The 20,623-nt window shown below is 48.0% G+C and overlaps 1 protein-coding gene across 3 annotated transcripts; it reads left to right on the forward strand.

Moving 5' to 3' along the window:
• The first annotated feature begins 42 nt into the window (after positions 1-42).
• On the forward strand, positions 43-16,617 carry LOC122385799 (coiled-coil domain-containing protein 77-like). 3 transcript variants are annotated; one of them, XM_043374331.1, is made up of 9 exons: positions 43-223; positions 2,508-2,765; positions 3,155-3,317; positions 3,632-3,809; positions 4,291-4,498; positions 4,770-5,091; positions 5,463-5,579; positions 10,166-10,366; positions 15,474-16,617. In XM_043374331.1, exons 2-9 carry the CDS (start codon positions 2,554-2,556, stop codon positions 15,609-15,611), a joined length of 1,539 nt encoding a protein of 512 aa, XP_043230266.1. In that variant the 5' UTR covers positions 43-223; positions 2,508-2,553; the 3' UTR covers positions 15,612-16,617. The 3 variants fall into 3 exon arrangements, with proteins under 3 accessions (XP_043230266.1, XP_043230264.1, XP_043230265.1); XM_043374329.1 differs by having other exon boundaries at positions 153-416; XM_043374330.1 differs by lacking the exon at positions 43-223 and adding an exon at positions 2,021-2,211.
• Positions 16,618-20,623: the final 4,006 nt, after the last annotated feature.

Here is a 20,623-nt window from a genome sequence, read left to right on the forward strand (position 1 = left end):
AATTGACTGAAAGTCTTAGCTCATCCCTTGAGTATTACTTATGACGTCAGTTTACTATTTTTCAAGCTTTATACTGCCTGTGATGTTTTGCTTAGAGTACTTAGCCCTCATCCTTGATGCGCGGATTATTTTGAAATTGAAATTGTTATTGATATTTCAACAAATTGAACTACGAATTCAGCCAACAAATACGGCGTGACGATGCGGTATTACGTTTGATACGGTATGGTATTTCCTTCGGATATTTTTTTTTGCATTTTCCTTGTTTATCCATCTTAATGAATCACTGATTGTATAAGTGATTCAAACAAGTCGAGATGATACGAATAAAAACTATCATTTGCTTTGTAAAGCAAATTTAGCTACAGCCCGGGCTATCCCCAAGGCTATATATAAACCGGCCGTCTCAAATCTCGGTAGGTATCTCTGTTCCGTTCCAGTCGGGGAAACTATGGTAAAATCTGCTATTTTTAGCAGTCTGCTATTTTTAGCAGAAATCTGCTAAAAATGGGTACGCATGTGACGTCATCGTACCCAAATATAGCAGATTTGGGTACGGCCCCATACAAAAGCAGATCTGCATCCTAATAGAAGCAAATGCGCATCAAATGCCTGGCAGATTCATGATGAGAATAGTGCTGAGAGTGATCTCTGCTATTTTTGTTCAGATCCGTCTATTTTCAAATTCATTATTTGAAAATAGTCGGATCTGAACAAAAATATCAGAGGACATTCTCAGCACTATTCTAATCATGAATCTGCCATGCATTGGATGCGCATTTGCTTCAATTAGGGTGCAGATCTGCTTTTGTATGGGGCCGTACCCAAATCTGCTATATTTGGGTACGATGACGTCACATGCGTACCCATGTTTAGCAGATTTCTGCTAAAAATAGCAGACTGCTAAAAATAGCAGATTTTACCATAGTTTCCCCGACTGGTTCCTTCCATCCATTCAATCGTCGCTTCCATTGCTTCCATCCTAGGATTAAGGATAGGTACTGAAATCCTTCTCCACTCTGCTGCTCCGCAACCCCCACTCTGTGCTGGACACTGGACAGGCACCCTTATCTCGTGCTGGCTGCTCCCTTGGAGCGGCACCACTGCTCCTGAGGGAGCGCACCCTGTAGGCTGTAGCCAGGTGCAGAGCAGTCGGGGAAACTATGGCAAAATCTGCTATTTTTGACAGAAATCTGCCAAAAATGGGTATGCATGTGACGTCATCGTACCCAAATATAGCAGGTTTGGTTACAGCCCCATACGAAAGCAGATCTACACCCTAATTGAAGCAAATGCGCATCAAATGCCTGGCAGATTCATGATGAGAATAGTGCTGAGAGTGATCTCTGCTATTTTTGTTCAGATCCGACTATTTTCAAATTCATTATTTGAAAATAGTCTGATCTGAATGAAAATATCAGAGGACATTCTCAGCACTATTCTAGTCATGAATCTGCCAGGCATTTGATGCGCATTTGCTTCAATTAGGGTGCAGATCTGCTTTTGTATGGGGCCGTACCCAAATCTGCTATATTTGGGTACGATGACGTCACATGCGTACTCATTTTTGGCAGATTTCTGTTAAAAATAGCAGACTGCTAAAAATAGCAGATTTTACCATAGTTTCCCCGACTGAGAGAGTGCTTGGATGGCTGGTCGGTCGGCCTGTCCATTGACCATTCGGACGAGCTCAGCCCCTGCAACTCTCTAGGGTATCTGCCTAGACTGTTTTTTCCTAATTCCTATCATCCTTACAGCTCTGAAATGGTCTCATCAGACCGAAAGGGCCTTACCCCCAAAAAAAGCTTGGTAGAGCATTTGACTCCCGGTGGTAGTTGAGAGCCTTGGTTCAGGGTTCGAGTTGCTCAGATGCTTGATATTTGAAACTCCTAATGGGGATGGTCTGTAGTTGCCAGTTGGTGGGAGCAGCCACAGCCATTTGAAGTCAGTTAAATAGGACAGGCCATCTCAAGTGTCATTACTCGTAATTATATATTACTAAAGGTTAACTTTTTTCTGTAATATATTAGCATTTACTATTTTTTACCTTGTAGCCAGAAACTGAAAACTTTTTTTACATTTTCACATTTTTTAGCTCAGTGTAGCCAGCAACAGAAAGATTATTTGCTTTCTTTTGAAACAATTAATGTTGATAGGTCCTTGCAGGTGCCATATTATGGATGATGAAGCTCACATAGTTGCACAGTTCAGGTACCAATGCCAATTTTGTATTTTTTGACAGCATTGACCTGCAGGTGTTCAATAAAGGTTTGCATGGCTTCAGACACAGTCAGTAAGATTACTGGTGCTCAGCCTTGCCTCTTGCCTTTTTAGGTGTTTTTTTTTCTATAGGACATGGATGCTCCATGTTACATTAAATTTCCCATGCCAAGTTTCTGTGATGAGAATGAGGGGCTGAATCATATCCCAATCCTATCCTATCCTATGTAATTCATGCTGCATGAAGAGTGAAGATGCATTTTCTGAGATGATCTGTATTTTCACAGGTTATTTAGAGTAACGAGCCACTGCCACCCCATTCAGTCACAAATAATGTCTCGTCGCCGGGGTCCGACCCCGCGCCATCGCCATTGCTCGCTGAGTCCTCTGCCGGCCGAGGCGGGCGCTGCGCTGTCCCTGGCGCAGGGGGACGTCCAGAAGCTGATCCAGCAGCTGCCGCCCTCCGACGACCTGCTGGAGTACTACCGTGCCAAGACGGATCAGTTTCAGCGCCGGCTGGAGGGGCTGACCGACCGCCTGGACCAGTGAGTGGTGCCGGATCGCGGGAGTCGCCGCTGATTGGGAGAGGTCTAAACTCTGACCCAGGGGTGGGAAGAATGCTAGTGGTGAAAGAAAGACCGATATGGATTATTACGCTTGACCGATATCGATAGATTCGACACAAAAAAAAAGAACGTCTGCCTGCAGCATATCCGATGCTTTTTGGCGATGAAATGAACTCGAAACTTACTTGATGTGAAAAACAACAACGCCTACTTTCTAAAAACATACAATACTCACTATCTAGTATCTACAAACAGCAAAACAAATGTTTCAAACATGCCTTAATTTTGGACAAACCATGCTCTAACACCTGATCGCCATGTCTGCCACTCACCCGCGTCTCTCGCCCCGCTCTGCCCCCGTCACACAGGTACCGCGCGGCAGTGGAGGACGCCCACGAGCTGCAGGAGCAGCTGACAGCTCGTGACACCGAGCTCTCGCAGCTGCAGCAGGCCATCAGCGATATGCAGGTGTACGTCTTCCAGGAGAGAGATCAGGTGCTCCGACTGCACTCGGAGAATGACAGACTCAAGGTGGGTGGCTGTTCCGCCCGCCGGGTTATGCGTGAGACTCATACCACGCGGTTATGTCGGTATGGTAGGTTCAAGAATGGTGTGGCTGATATGGGACGTTATAAAGGATGCTTTGGTGATTGTGCATCGTAGGTAGCGGCATAGCCCCGATGAGATGTGTACTGGCTGGCTGATACCTACTCGCCGTAAGATGTGGCTCGTCTTCATAGCAGAGCCGTTCGGCACCTACCTGTCTACACTGCCTGTTCCAGTATTTAGTTTGACTTATCTACCACTTACCAGTAACTATCTCTATCGTTCCTGTCTGCACTCAGATCCAGGAGGTGGAGGACCGGCGGAAGATCGACGTGCTGCTCTCGCTCTCCGGTACCACCGAGTCCAGTCTCACCTACTTCATCAAGGAGCTGGACGAGGGGAAGCTGGTGAGGCAGCACCTGCCGCCGCAGCTGAAGGAATTCGCCAAGGAGCTCAACCGCAAAAACAGGCTGGAGGGTGAGTGAACAAGTGATTGGTTGCCAATGCCGCTAGTTTGTGATTCTGATTGTCCCATGAATACAGCTGTTATACCTACCTACTCAATAGCATAATGAAAATCGTGAATTTATGAGCTGCCTCCCGAAATGTGAATAAAAGCAGACGTTTACATTTGAGCTTGAAGGAGATTGAGTGACATTTCATTATTCAACAAAGTACGAACGGTTTTTATGTGAAGTCCTCAAAGTTTAATCCAGGTCAGCTAAGAGCTTTCCTTATTCCGCAACCCGCCTATATGCATGATATATCACCAACGTTGTTGGTTGGTAGTGATGACGGTGTGCAGAGAATTGCCTGTTGTATCCATAATTTACATCAGCTTTACAACAGCTTTATTTGTACCTGCTTAGGTCACATCGCTTGCCTGCAGACCCACTAACTAACGGTTCTCAGTCCCCAATGCCTGACGGTCCATACCGTTCTCCGTTTATAAACACAGCCGGGGACGGAGATTTGGACGCGAAGCCGGTACCGGACGCGGCCACCCTGCAGCTGGAGCTAGGCTGTGTGCGCGCCCAGCTGGAGGAGCGGACCCGGCTGGCACGCGAGGAGCGCCAGGCACTGCTGGACGATCGCCGAGTCAGCGCTGAGGAGAGACAGGCCGAGCGGGCCAAACGCGACCAGCGGCTGGCCGCCTACAATGCAAAGTACGTGCAATGGAGATGACGGGGTAGCTGTACTGAAGGCTACATTGTACTACATCTTGAGTGGTGCATGGCATATATCAATATGCGTTTGTGGTATGATCGCGTATTGCCATGCGGGGGGGGGGGGGTCGATTGATGTGAAATATTTGATCACCTCTGATGGTCGAGTCCGCGACGGGCAGTCTGTATGGTAGTCTATGACAGGATCGGCGAACCCATCACAGGCAATCACTGACCTCTGCCCACCTTCTACTTCCCCACACTCCCCCAGACTGCACGAGACGCAGAAGCTGCTGTACAGCGCCAGCCGCGACCTGCTGCGGATGCACAGCGAGCACCAGCAGCGCGAGCGCTCCTGGATGGCCGAGAAAGACCAGCTGCTGCGCGAGCGAGAGATGCTCTGTCAGAACCTCAGCGTGCGGCTGCCGGCGCGCTGCGAGCGCGGCTCGCAGGCGGAGCCGGCACCGGGACGGAGCGCCGCGAGCGGACCGGACCGGGCCGACCGGCCGGCCACCGCCAATGTGGCTGTCATGGCGCGGGCCAACTTCCAGACGGCCTACCAGAAGCTGCGACAGCGCGCCACCGAACTCATGGTGAGAGGGGGACGTGATGCGATAGACCTAACAGTCACAGGGCAACTCACTCTGGGATACCGGGTCTGTCGGTGTAAAATGAACGGCTTTGTTTGCCTCTACGGTGGCTTGTTATCGTGAGTAGACTGCAGTTCAGTTCAGTAGACAGTGTCTTGAAAAGTTCTTACATTGCGAATTGCGATGTTAGCTCTATTTTTATAAGTTTTTTTTTTGCGGGTACCGACTTAGTTTGCTGTTCAATCTGCTTTCGATAATTGCTCGTTGTTTCTGTACGATTATCCACTTACCACGGCCCACGTAAAGCATTCATTATTCTTCCCTTACCACTACCACTGACCGACCGTCTCATGTGTTTGTCCCTCTGCTCACAGCATCAGCTGGAGGACGCCAACACGCGCTGTGCCCAGTACCGTGAGCAGTGCACGCGACTGGAAAAGTTTGTTTCGGAGGTGCGCGACGCGCGCGAGACGGACCGTGAGGAGTTCAAGGTAGGTGTCCGGCGGTCACACTACCAGGCTGGGTGGGCTGTCGGTTTGTATGCTCATATTCATTGTTTAGGAATTTTTTATGCTTTAGTGCTTTTGTCTGAGGTGGTCTCAGTGGGTAGTTTTATGCGGCCTGATTCAGAGCAGGACTGTCGCGCCGGACACAGACACAGCGCTCCGTTCGAACTGTATTCGCCGCCTGACCCTCGGCTCGGCCGACCCCAAACCAACCACGTGACCTAGCCGACCGGGTCAAGGTCAGCTGAATATCCGACAACTGCGGAGTCATAGTCGGAGTCGGAGTCGCAGTCGACAGTTCTGTCTGATGTCGGAGTCGGAGTTGGTTTTTGAAAGCCGGAGTCGAAGTCACCGAAATTCCGTCGACTCTGCAGCCCTGGTACAGAGAAGCATTTCTCTATTCATGTTTCCCAATGGCCATCGAGCCTCGCGAACGACCGGTTGAATAGACAATACTTAATTTGTTATATTTGATACATTTCCATCTATTTTCCTAGCGCCTGCACGCTATGTTTCACTTGTACTCTTTAAATTTCTCTCCTAAAGATAACTTGTAGCATGAGTGTAGATGTTCATTATTCATAGTTAAATGTTTTATGTCTCCCTTGGTTTGTGGCCCCTTGAAATGCGCTGTAGGTACTCAGCTTGCACTGCTTTGTTTTTTATATTTACTGAATAGGACGTTATTTGGGTGTCTCCCAAGTCATTACCGCTAATAATCGTACCACTTGCGGTATTTCATTTTCACCGTAGACTCAAAACAACAACAGATTGTAATAAATGTAGATACCTCATGCAGAAGCCGCTGACTTCTAGATGAATACTAGGTGGAAGGCAAAATAAAAAGCACTTAGTTGCTTCACCGCGTCACAATTATCAAACTAGGATTGTTTATTTTCACGTTAGCTTTTACTGGGGTCATAATGCTCTGAAGCTCCATACTAGTCATATCACATATGGGCTCTTGCCGCTCACAACGTGATGAGCAAAGTGCGAATATGCAATATGCATTGTTTGCGTCGAAAAAGCCATTAGTTTCGTCATAAACACCGTTAAAGTGTCATAACCTGATGATGAAGAGCAAAGACGATAGTGAAGTCAGTTCGGTGTTGTGCATTTCGCTTTGACGTGCGAAAAGTTATTGTGTATTGGGTCTGGACTCTGGATGCAGGCCATCGAAGGCGGTAAACGGTTGCAGCCTAATGCACCTGGCGAAAGAGCACCATTATAAACGCCTCGTATTTCCTGCCGCCAGCAATCGGCGTTACCAAGGCGCTGCCCCCAACCAACGCTGGCTGGCCGCTGCTGAAAGTCTCTATTCGCTCTACTTTTAGTAGCGTTAGCCAGTCAGCACTATGCATGTGCCCGTGCATTGTAAAAGTCTAGATAAAATGAATGTGCGGTGCTTTCAGATTCAACTTATTTATGCATTGTCTCATGCCAAAATCTTCGTAGAGACATCTGAAGTTATGGCTTTGAAACGACTGTCCTAATGGACATATGCTCCTTGCCTCGATAAAGGTTTTACATGCCTGACAGCCTTACCATGTCTACATCGGTGGCTGATCACGTGCTCAGGCATCATGATTGCGAGCGAATCGACAAAGCTATCAGCATAGGAAGAACAACCGCGTAATGCTTCGATTCATATCCTCCCAAAGCACGTTCTATTTTACGAGCGAACCGACAGAGCAATGAGCATGGATAGAACTACCGCGTAATGCTTCGGTTCAGCACCTCCCAAAGCACATGCTATCTGTTTACCTTAGTTGGCTGCTGCCGTAAGTTTCGATCAAATATGGGCTATGGCCTTCGCATCGCGTTTAGAGCCCGGCCCCTAACTAGTTATCTGTATTTGAGTGATTGTTTTGATGACGCTGCAAATGAGTTGTGTGTTCCCTTCATACATGCAAAGCGGTTCCACACACTCCTCACTACGGAAAACACCGCGAAGCGCCACAACATTGCAGAATTTAACATCGCTACACAAGCAGCCGCACATAGGCCATTGCCCTGAGTGGATTAGCACGATGCACTTGCCTGTTCCCTCCCACTCATGCCTCTAATTTCCTGAAGCCTCCAAATAATTAACTGTGTTCACTGCCCTACCGTTACATGAACGTAGTGCGGAAGTGTCAGCATTCCTGGTCATTTCCCGGATTTACACTGGCACGATCATAGTTACCTACCGCACCCGTTGACCCAGACATTTGATGCGCGCCCCCAGCGCTAACACAGCCCTGGAGGGCCGTTCGGACGGAAACCGCCGACAGCATTACGTGATGTATAGGCGGCTCATGCCATGGATGTACTCGGAGCATGAACCAGCTGGGGGAAACTGCCTGGTGCCATTATGGATTATAGGGGAGAGTGGGGCGCTTTCGTTCATGGGGCACATTCGTTCATGGCAGTTTATGGGAACACGAATGGCTGTCCATGCTCAAGGTAAATTATAAGAACATTCCTAGCATTGTATCCCCTCGTTCACTGTAGAAAACAACATTGTATCTGCGATCATGCTTGATAAAAACGAAAAGTTGTATTATTCGCGCACTTTCCAAACTTTTTCCATAGCATCCATTTTCGTGATCCTGACTCGGAAATGTGGTTCAGCTTTTTGAAATTGGCGGCGAAGAAGCTCACTCTTTTCACGGAACTGCTGCAAACTTGTTTTGTTACAAAAGTGTTATTTTTCAACAAAATTGTTTGAAATACATTAAAAATACCGTTGTGGGGCAGGTTCGTGCACGCACTGGCTAGGGACACATTCGTACATATTTTTTTCGTTTTGCGATTTACGACTTTATCTGTAGTAGGTTTCACTTATGACGCTCGCCTGACTCAGTCTCGGCTGCTTGCGACGTCGTGACAAGTAATTCACGCGTCCTTGACGAGGTCAAGGAGGCAGGTCGATGGCCGGCAGTTGGCACATTCTCGTTGTCCAGCCTTTTCTTTCTACATTTGTTGTGCAATGCATTCCTGGCGTAGGGAATCGAGTGGAATGGCCCCCTGCCAATTTCTTTTGGTAAATTTCTGGTAATGCCCGGTAATTCCTCGAACTTTGCAGGGTGCACGGAAGTGCCCCACCCTTGCACGAAAGTGCCCCATACCTGGGGCTGTTTCGTGCAAACGTTCAGAATTATTAACCCTATTAGTGGCAGGCTCCTGGCTACCCCATATTAGTGGCAGGGGGGGGGGGGCTGTTTACGACCCCCCTTGATATCTCGAGATCTAACCGGCCGATTTTCAAAATTCAAACGGCATTCGATTTGGCTCAACGAGATCTACATTTCTAAAAAAAATAAAAAATGTCAATAGGGGGGTAGAGGGGGTAAAAACGGGCAAATTGCAGATACATTTTAGACTGTTTATCACGGCCAGGTTTCTGAACCAATCTTAACGCAACTTTTGCCGATCGAAAGAGAATGAACCAGGAATTCACATGGATCCTAAAAATATGCATTTTCAAAAATCATAGGCGGATACAGATCATTGAGATTGGGGGTACACAAAAAGTATAGTAAATAAGGTTTTTGTTGGTACTGTTTCTAAAAAGGGTGGCAATGGTCTTGTTATGTTACAATTTTCTTATGAGAGAACGACTAAAATTGTATTGGTCATGCATAGGCGGTGTCAGGGCACCTATGTTGGGAGGTAAAAAATAACCCCCCTTTTTGGACGCCTGGATCCGCCTATTATAGCAAAAACGTGTCAAAAGAGGATGCACAATAACTTTGTATATGTTATCACATGATACCTTTCATTCACTGTTCGTAAAACTGGTGCAGCATCGTGATCTTCGCCCAAATGACTCGCTTCACGAATAGGACCCCCAATTCCCAGTGCTCTGGAGCCGCCCCTGGTAAAGTTATGAACTTGAAATTTTCAGGGAATGTGCCCAATTTAGTTTTAGGAAAAGTCAGAAAATTTCAGCATCGTAGCTTCAGCGGTTTCGGAGATATTCCCGAAAAACCTGAGGGGTGAATAAAAACAACCCCCCCCCCCCTGCCACTAATAGGGTTAAAAGCCATTTTTTAAAGTTGCGATAACTTTAGAGGAAAACTTTTAGAGAGGAAAAATATCTGCAATAGTTCCTTTCCATGCTACAATCAACAATTCTACCCTTGCACCAACCAAATAACAGATATATGGATTTATCCATTTTTTTGCACGAATGTGCGCCACTTTCCTCTACATTACTGCCGATAGTTTGGGAACTGGGCCGACAGTGACAACGAGCGCTGTTCTCGTAAAACTGATTGGAAAGGGATTGATCGCGCACTGATGTGTTTAATACTGACCTGCTTACGGTGATCTATTTATGTGCGCTGGCTTATGCTTCTGTAGCTTGAAAGGGTTTGAAGTTGTGGGTAAACATAACTGGTAAGCGGCATCACATTCTGTTTATTTACGGTCCACGCCCCGTGGCCGTATCCAACTCGCCTTTCATGTGCAGCAGTCTCCTTATCTAAAGTTCCGGCCCTTGTGTCGGACTAGCTTCGGCTGTATGATATCAGTCTCTAACACTGTATTCTGTCCCAGTGTCTAACCCCCTGCCCCTTCCCTTTCAGGAGCGCCTCTCGCGTATGCGCGACTCTGTACTCACCATGAAGAACCGGTACGACGAGCTGGAGCGTCGGCGTCGGCTCGAGGCCGAGGGGTTCCGCAGTGACGTGCGCCTCTTGCGCGGCGACGTGCGCGCCCTCGAGAGGAAGCTGGGCAAGCTCACCGGACAGTTCTTCGGAGATGTGGATCAGCATGCCAGCAGAGAGGTGAGGGACGTCGTGGTCGCTTGGGCAAGGCGGGTTTTAGGGGCTGTGCCAGGGGGTACGCTCCGGTCTTTCAACATTACGAAAGTGGGAACATTTGCGCTAGCGTTGCCAGCACCGTGAGCATTCTAAACAACAAATGCAGTAATCCCAACAATCAGCGTGAGTCAATACTTGACTCTCATTGGCTGATGAGCCAGTGACGATTTTGGGGCCAGAGCGTTAGAGGCGTAACCTATGGCAGCACGGGCCGTTCAGTTTAGGACTTGATTTTGATATTATTTAGGCCAGTTTCATACAACTCGGATCGTTTATGAAACTGCAATTCATTCTTGTACTGGTCCAAGAAGTCTTTTTGCTTTTTTCTGAAATAATTCGTTGAAAAATGAGTTACTAGAAGATGCTTACTCATGCCAAATTTGTCCCTTTACCATGGCAACCTGAGTTTGTTTGGCCCCCCAAAGTTGCGGTTACCAAATTCATTTTTGTCCCCACTTTTTCGTCTGGAGCGTTCTACCTGGTCTACCTGGCCTTGGGTTGTGCGAAGTAGTCGTGTTGCATGGTGAAATGAAACGCTTCCAATATATTTTAACCCGCGCCCCAGTGGCGGTCTCAGCCAACTTCGCCCTAGTGGGGGGCATATGTTACCACCCACCTCTAACTCAAAAACTAAGAGGGGTAGAAAGACGCGGTAAAAAGCAGTCGATAGCTCTCAATGCGTACGTTTGAAAGTATTTCGGTCATTTTTCACCTTTGAGCAATATTGGGGTCACCAGAGGTCATCAAAGGTCAAAATTTGCCAATTGTCATTATATTTTTCAGAAAACATGCCGCTATCTCAGGAACTATGGTAGCTAGAAAAACGCATGGAACAGCAAACGATAGCTTTTGAGCTCTTCTTTTGAAAAGGCCATTATCAATATTGACCTCAGGTCAACGGTTTAGCCTCCAGAGGGCAAAAACTCCAAAAATAGCTGTTTTTACGAAAAGTGTTTTTCAACAATAACTTTTGACTACAAAAAGCCACGGCATTTCTATTGCCAGAATCGTGTTCCCCTCGCCGAGACGCGTCGAATGAACTATAATTTGACCTTGAAAGGTCAACCTGAAAATTTGACCTCAGGTCAAGGTCATGACCTGACCGGAAAAGGTAATGTTGCATATCAGTCGATGCGTCTCAACAAGACAAACACAATGAGACCATCCCCAGCGTTCTATCTCTTTCCAATCGCGAGTTATTGGCAAAAAAACTGTTTGTAGCCTCAAGTGACCTCAGATGACCTGTCTAGAGGCTATCAGCAAAAATGACACCTTGGTCATCACGAGTGGACTAAATCATTGTGATTCTGAAATATTTGGACTGTTCCCATGCGTACACACGGATCTAGAGGCATTTTCATTTTTCTCCATTGCCTTATAATGGTAAGGTCACGCCACTGACCTGACCTTAGGTCACGGATATGAAAAATCCGAGATATACAAATTGTAGGCGCCCATAACATCATGCAATCCACCAAGTTTGAAACCTTTCTGACAAGCAATGCAGGCTGGACATGATTGCAAACTTTTTTTAGGCTTGGTCAGTTAACTTGACCTGGTGACCTGACCTGACATGACCTGGGGTCAAAAATTTCACACATTGTCCAAAATTGAGGTACAAAAAGCTTCCCCTAAGCGGCGCGGCGCTACGCGCCGCGCTTTTTTATTTACACGCGAAAAACGCGACAGGGTGGTAACATATGCCCCCCCCCCCCCACTGGGGCGAAGGTTAAACCTAAGGTAGCACTGTATTTTCATCACATTGAATGGCTTGGCCAAAGAGCACATGTCAACTGTATTACATGATTGGTAGAAAATTGTGTATGCCATCATATGACAAATGGAGAATGTAATTCCTAGGATTCCCCGAGCTGAATGCCCGCTGCTTCATCGACCCATAAGAAACTACAACGTTGCATTGAGAATGAGGACGTCCTGCACATTAGAATACAAGCGTCCGTTTCCGTATTGCATGATCGTGCGCGTCAAACGCTTTGCAATGTTTGTCATGTACATATAATATTGGTAACGCTGGAGTACAGATACCTAGCAAACGAGGCCCTAGTGCAATATGGATGACGACTAAAAGGATGAAGTCCCCATGGGAGCCTGAAATTTGCATTCATCAGCTCGTTACTTTTTCGCAATGCTGTATGATTCAACCGTGCAATAAAGCTATGAGTATATGAAGTCTTAATAGTAATGTAATGTTTTCACTGATATCGGTAACCATAGGCGGCGGAACGGGGAGGGCACCGGGGCACCGTGCCCCCCTTTGATTTTGGCATTTAAACATTAGCCCTATGGGCGTTGCATGGAAAGAATGGGACCAAAAGTCGGCGGTGCCACCCCCCTTAATTGAAGGTGTTCCGCCGCTACTGTCGGTAACCGCAAGCAATGTATTGGAATGTAGTTTCTATGGCCTTGATTGGAATATGCTCGGTTTGTATTGCAATAATTGCGATGATTGTAATAGCATTTCAATTATGTACCTGAGTAACTATACTTTTCCTAATCAGTTTTTTTTTTTACCACCCATACCCACTGCTGTCCACATTTTTTTTAGGGTTTAAGTCACCTGCTGCTTAGTTGTGGTAGCTATTTTCATTTTGTGACGTCGTAAGTGACGTCGGAAACTTCCAAGTTCGTTGTAAAAATTGCTACTGCTATCAGGCCGCATCGGAACCCTTGTGGAGCCGTCTCAACGAGTTCCTCCCAGCCGTTGCCGGGATTCGAGCTGCTTACCGGATCCACCAATGACACCCTCACCCGTGACTGGTGCGACCAGGCGCCATCAAATCCTGACCGTCACCAGTTTCTGGTCCAACGTGGTTGGCATCGACATAGGTATCCTAAACTTGTGCCCATACCTTGCTGTTTATGCAGGGTCAATGGCTCCCTTTTACCTCGCTCGTTTTATTGTATACATATCGCAACCATACGGGCTGTAGCCATTTACGACCGGAGTTATAAGGCTGGTCACTCTCTGGGGCATTATCGTCTTCGATACTGTGCTTTGTTGGGACAGTAATTCCTCCGGACCGCAGACTGACCTCAGTTCTATTTTTCATGACGGCGGATAATCGCACTCAAAAGTGCGACAAGGCCCTTCTATCTCCCTCACTGTCTTTCTTGTAAACTCTTCAAATATTACATTGGTTTTCTCGAGTGCTGTAAGTAAGCGTTAGATTTATTTGTATTGTTCGATTTTGTTCCATCATTTAGATTTTTTTATGTGAAAATCAACCATGAAATCATCATCAACATCAAAGCATCATCATTAACCACCAAATCAACCAGTCCACGGATCACATTTTTTTTTGCAAACTGTCTCAAAGGATGATGTTTTTTGACGCCGGTCTTGGATTTATTCGCCTAGGTATCGTTTTAGAGCACTACTAGCCCATGAATCATTACAACCCATGTCACAACTGACATTGGGAAGTAGAGACCATAGTGGGGAAATCCCGCTCCAGATATGTAGCTTGGGGCAGTTGCAACTAGTCCATTTACAAATTGATCGCAATGATGTGTTATCTTCCGCCACCCGCTCTTCCCTTTCTGTCGACAAATAGAATAGTTCAATGGAGTACACCAGCTCTTTATTGTGCCACCGTAACCACTTAGTCGTGAAGCCACGATCCAACATTAATTGTGTTTGGTGAAAGTTGTGCACTCACTGTGCCATAGACAACGGCCTAGCTTACCATTGGTGTACGTTTGTCTGGACGCAACGGTGTGCGGCGGCTATTGGTCATTATAGTGAGTGGGGACATGCTACAGAATAGTTACGATACTTCTATTTTGTAGTCAGCTGATGTGCAGTCTGGCGGGCGGTGTTCAGGCCCGGGAACGGTGATAATGTCGCTTCCTTGTGGATCAGCGGTTAATTGGCTATGTGTTTGATTTGACTCTTCCGGGACGATAGGATTGGTAAACAATACCCGACTCAGTTGACTGATTTGACGCGCCATTGAAGAGTAATTCACCATATCCTCCCCAACCCTTCACTTGATTTACAAATAATATTGTGTGCTGTGCTTGTTGTCCCTCTGCTCACTATAGGGACTGAAGCGACCCGTTCGATTTTTTTTTCCACGAAGCTGCCCGTCTCACAGACCGAAGCAGGACGATGTCACGGCTGTATGTCTGTGTGTCACGGCTGTGTATCTGTGTGTCTGCATGCAGACGTGTTTAATGCGAGCCTGGACGGGCGACAGACAGTTTGATTGCCTGTTTGTCCGGACACAGTGGCTCCCCACTTTGTGAAGTGCCGCTATGCAGCCGTCACTGTCACTGTCGCGCTAGGTCATCAGTATCTGTCTACTGATATATTCGAATATATACGACATCAATTGTTTTGGTTTCACAACACAAGCTAGAGCAGAAGCTAGGAATCGCCAGACTGCTTTGGTTCTCCGTTCGCTTCTTGCTTTTGTACAGTTAACGCCGTGTTTCTACATTTTCTCATGGTGTTTCTACACTCAGTTTAATTACGTTTAGGTTTTATTATCAGTCTGTCTGCTCTTCTACAGCCCTTGAAATGTCAATGTTGGTGGAGTATCGTTACTTGTCTCGTATAGTTAGCTCAGTTCCTGTCCGATTTCCTGGCCTGTGAACAGTTATCAGCCTGCAAATGTAATCAGTGGAAGTGGCTCCACGTAATTGAGGCTCTACCGTCGACCGGTCTGCGTGAAACACCACTGCGGGTTTGGCCATAGACCAGTATATACCGTACGGCCGCTGGTCGGTGAAGTACCTGCTACAGTAGGTACCCCTACTGCACCGCTCGCTGCAATCGACCACAGTAGAGACCGCTCTACCGAAGTTGTAAACAGACTAATTGATGAGGCTGCGGACATGTCACAATTTGCAACGTAGAGAGAGAATTGGTCTGTCTGAATGTTGAGTTATGTATGCATCCATGTTTGCTTTCAGGCCATTGTGTTATTCAAAACAGATGTAGTCGTCTCTTTTCTTCATTTCCGTCTTTAACCTTCTGCTTTGACGAGTAGAACAATTACAATACCGTGTGCACAATTATACAATACCGATGTTTTCTTCTCCGCAGGTCTGGTCTCAGATGTCGCGAAATCTGGGCAACACGGCCAAAATTCTGGAGGAGATTCGTCGCTCCAAGACTCAGATCTACCAGCTGGAGAGGGAGCTGGCGGGTCTGTGGGGCACTGGTCAGCAGGCCGGTAGGTGATGACCGATCCTACACGACCGAAGTAGGTCTCACTACTTCGTTCTCACTACTCTCTCGGTCTACGAGTGCGAACACTGAGCACTGCAGTGACTCGCGCCGACATCAGTTGAAAAAAACGCCCCATATCATACAGTGGTGTCACGAATGACGAGTTTCGTTGTCTTGAGGCATCCGTGAGGTTTGACCACAGTACCTGAAACTTTGGACGTTCAGATGGCTGGACATTGTGCAGTGACATATTGGACGCTGTGTTACGCCGAAAACGGCTTGTGGTGCATGATGCGAACACAGCGAAACAGCGGCCGACAGACTTTGCGGTGTGGCTGTGAACGGGCGCTGCGCGGTGCTCACGACGTGTCCTGTGCTCTGTGATACCATGCTCGTGTGAACGTTCGGGTAGATGCGGCGCCCTCAGTGGTGATCACTGGGGAGACTTTCTGTAGTTGCCTGTCCATAGCTCGTACACAGTTCGGAGCTGCTCGGGCAGAGATAGGGGCAGAAACGAGAGCTGTGCTGTGCGTGCCTTAGTGTGTTTGTATGTTTGGGGGAGGGAGGGCATGCGCACGAATCGACCTTATCGAGCACGCTCCACAGCGGTCGTTTTAGCCACTTTGTGGTCCGAAAATCTCGTCACTCTGCTCAGTCGTTGTATATTTTGCACAAGATCGAATTTGGAGATATAAAATCATAATGGCACTTTTTTACGTGTGATTAAATTTCATTGTGAGTTTTCGCTCTTCAAAAATAATATTTTGCTGTTAGAAAGCAAAACTTTTTGGTGTAGGAAATCATTCCGCCGGGTGTCATTCCATGGTGGTACATCTTCAGGTATTCGAGTTTGCAAATGTGCTAAAATCAAGAGCTCTACACTCACTCGTCGTTACTCAATCTCGGGGAAGCATGGAGCCGTTTAATGCTATATCGGGAATAACACTGATGACAATGGTATTATGTGTTTTAACGAGCGCACCACTTATACATTTCAGTAATAAACTTATGTATCGAAGTTTTTCGTGGGGTCCATAAGATTATATTTCATTTGAACATGTCAACGTTTTTCATTACACACTACACTTGCATAGCCTACTTCAAGTCCTTACATTGCTATGTTTGTGTCGTTTACATAGTATGCAGACGTGGAGTCTCGTGTATTTGTCCATTATTATTATCGATTCGACGCCGAAATTATTCGTGCTATAAGACTTCAGTAAATGGTATCACCGATCGCTGGCACTCTATCGGATCGGTTAGGTAGGGGGTGTGCCACTCTCAGCCACTCTATTTAATTTGGACCGCCAGTGATAACGCCTGGATGTCGTAGTTGACCTTTCCTTTTCCGCCTTAACTTCCTTCCGTCTGGATGCCTGACATACGTTCCGTCGCTTCCACCACTGGATATTTCCTCTGCATTCATGTATTCGACATTCGGCAATCACATCAAGGCAGCATGGGGACACCGACAGTCGTGCTGATTGCCGAAGGCCAAAAGCTGTTCGGGGAATCCTTCATAAAAGTGAAAGTCACATGCATGTCTCTGAAATCCTAGCAAACTCTGTAGGTATAAAGCGTTGTTATATGATATAGAGGGTAATGAATTCATGCGCTTACCAATGCTCCTGTTTTACTCGATGGCTTCGCGATCTCGAGGTCAAAGCGTCTCTTTGTATCTCCCATCAAGTCCACAGTTCTACACTCGTGGCCGTTCACCCTGATCGGGTCTGCCGCGGGCGCCGATTCGTTCAGGATGGCCGACAGTCCGCGACCATCGTTATCATCTCTCCAGATGACGCCGTGAAGGAGGCACGTCCGCCGCGATATCTCGTGCATCTCATACACGTGCAAAACCGTCATCCCACCGGATCAGCGGCATCTGACCGGCTACTGGTCTCTGGAGGAGGTTGCAAACGGTCTACCATTATTGCGGTCCTTCCGTGGTATCTCCCGTTAGGTGGCCCGGGTGCCATCTGCTGCCGGGGTCGCCGCACTCCGCTGGTTCTTTTTAGATGGTGTTATGGGATGAATGGATAGCGATGTCCCGCGAGAAGTGTTATTGAAAGGGTCATTTAACCCTCGCCGGACCTATTGGTTTTCTACATACGCGCCGGCCGAGGGGGGGAGGCGGGTACCCAGCCAGCAATTCGTCCGGGATGCGGTTGGGGACGGTCGGGATAGGCTCCGGATGTCCCGACTTGTCCCCACCGGGTTGGGTAGGCTTGGGTTGTCCCAATCGATACCGGACCTCGATGGCCGGCGGTAGGGGCGACTCGGGATTTCCGGACGGCATGCTTAACGGTTGGGACGCGGTACGGATAGCCCAATCGAATCCCATGTTTAGACAGGCTTGTGATTTACGTTGTTATCCCAACCGATCTGAGAAGGCGCTTCGGGCACCATATCCGGTGGCCCAGAAAGCCTGGAAAAGCAATCAGATGGGCCGCGTGCAGGCAGACGCGTCCTCTGAGCGCAGCGGCCAGTCTAGCTGCCGCGTCGGTCAAGTGTCGATCCCTCCTTTGAGCTGCTGCCTTAGGATATTGCTTTTGAACTGGCTCTAGCAAGCGGTCGGTTCAACTGTTGTCGTTGCAGGAAAATCAGTCCGTCTTTGAGAACAGGGTGAGTATAGTGCACACTTCATCCGTGATGTAGGGAGCGGGAAAGCTATAGGTAATATAAATTTTTATGTTCGTTGTGGATTACACTCGTGCTGGCGCATGTTTGATCAGTTATCATGGACAGAAAATGTTTGGTCTCATTGTCAAGTGTCGTTGGTTACGGAGCGAGCGAAGCGAGCGTAGTCTTTCCTTAGATTAACGGAAATTTCTGAGTATGAGCGGCCGGCCGGCCGGCCGGCCGGCCGGCCGTGGTCACGCTTTTGCGAGGCTTATATCTCAGCAACCACTTGACCGATTTACATGCGGTAATTTTTATAGGGTAGCTTCATTCCTTCTACCAAGTATTGGACTATTCCCGATGCATGTGAGTGACCCCTTATGCACGTGCCACGTGCAAAACGAAGAGGTGTCAGTTTTGCAATTGTTGCAATATTTCGGTAACTACTTGGCCGATTGCGCTGAAAGTTGGCATGTAGGTAGGCACCCACTAGGCACTGCATATCCATGTGCCAGAGTTGGGGTGCTGCTGCACGTGCGCACGTGCAGGGGTCGTTTCCAGATCTCGAGAACGGCTGGACCGATTGCGCTCAAATTTGGTACACAGTTAGGGACCGGTTAGTAGGGTGCCGTGCAAAAGCCAGTCGGGACCCATTTTGCACGTGCGCACGTGCAGGGTGCCGCTCCCAGATCTCGAGAACGGCTGGGCCGATTGTGCTCAAATTTGGCAAATCGCTAGAGACCGGTTAGTAGGGTGCCGTACACAAGTCAGTTGGAGGTACCCCCTCGAAATTTCGCACGTGCAAGGCTCACCCTCTCGCTCGCTCCGTTAGTCGCCCCAAAAGGCGCTATACTGGTTGCATTGTAGGCTTGAAACCTGAATTACCAGGCATACCATGTGAAATGTCAGATGTGGGTTATTTCTTAGTGATTTTTAGTGTGTCCCAGACTTTGATTAATTACCTCTTGGTCATTTTCAGATGCTCTCTTCGCACAGTGGTGAACCGCCCGACCAGATGCCAGCCGTCTACATAATTTCGCGGCGGCTCTCTGAAGCCCGTGACGGCACATGGACACACTGTCCGCAGAGGAGCCGACACGAACAAGGCGCAGGCCTGCTATAATGACTGTGAACACCGGAAGTGAGTCCGCTGTGCCAGCGCCTTGCAGCGGCGCTAAGATGTTGGCCGACGCCACGAATGTGCTGGCCAGGCTGTGAATTTGTAAAAATTTGACCTGTGTGCAACCAGTAAATTTGTGAATATATTTCAGTGTCCAATGTAATTCATTTTGTCGTGCATGCATTATAAATGTTGAATTGGAGAATAATGAAGAGGCGAGGGGGTTGCGGTGGCGCAAGCAAAGTGGTCGCATCTGCATAACAGCAATCTGCGGTTATAAGACTGCGGTTAGTATGTCAGATACCTACGGTATTCCCGAACCGGCCGTGCGGGCCGAGTTGGGACATCCCGATCGGGATCGGAGTTCATCGCTTGTTAAAATGCCATAAGGCGGTTCGGATGCGTGCGGGATTTCCGAACCGGTTGTGCGGAGAGATTTGGGGAATCCCGATCGGGATCGGAGTTAAGCGCTTGTTAAAACGTTATAAGGCGGTCCGGATACGTGCGGGATCTCCCAACCGACCGTGCGGGGTATGTTGGGATATCCGGACCGTTCCAGCCCGTACAAAGTGTCTCATTTCCCAATCCTGTCCCACTCCGGTCCCGATCGGGGTGGTGCGGGCTGAGTCCGAAAATCCCGATCGGGAACGGAGTGGGATTGCTGGCTGGGTACGACCCCCCTCGCCGTTTCGCCCCTGGTGGAGCTAGCGCGTCGCGGAAAAAACGAGCGTGTGCGCCGTTACGAGACGCAGAGATTGGTACCCGATTTTAAGGTCCTAGGTCAACCGGTGACCTCTGAGGTCAGGTCAAGTGCCCCAAGGTACGGTTCAGTTTTTGGTGAATAACTTCGCAAAAAATGGCCGCAGAGCCGCGATTTTGGCAGCATCGTGTTTGCCTCGCTCAGGGCGTCGAATGATATACTTTTTGTTCGGGTCAGGTCAACTTTGGATGTTGACCTCAGTTCAAGGTCAGGTCAGCACCCTAAGGTGACGAAGTTGGTCGAAAGGGGTCATGTCGCATATCATTCGATTCGGCAGGTCTTCCTGAGTCCATTGGTGGCTTCCCCGACTCGCTAGCTCAATTTGATCAAGAGTTATTGACGAAAAACTAATATGACCTTGATGACGTCATAAATGACGTCACGCAAGGTCAACATTGCAAAAGTGACGCATCTGACCTTGCAAGGAGTGCATCAAATCACGATTCTGTGCGCTTGAGATAGTGGGAGATCGTTCCCGGCGCCAGAATAGCAGTTCGAATTTTTCCCCATTGACTTATAATGGTG

Source organism: Amphibalanus amphitrite, unplaced genomic scaffold, assembly GCF_019059575.1.
Source record: "Amphibalanus amphitrite isolate SeventyFive unplaced genomic scaffold, NRLGWU_Aamphi_draft 000232F_arrow, whole genome shotgun sequence".
Taxonomy (NCBI): Eukaryota; Metazoa; Arthropoda; class Thecostraca; order Balanomorpha; family Balanidae; genus Amphibalanus; species Amphibalanus amphitrite.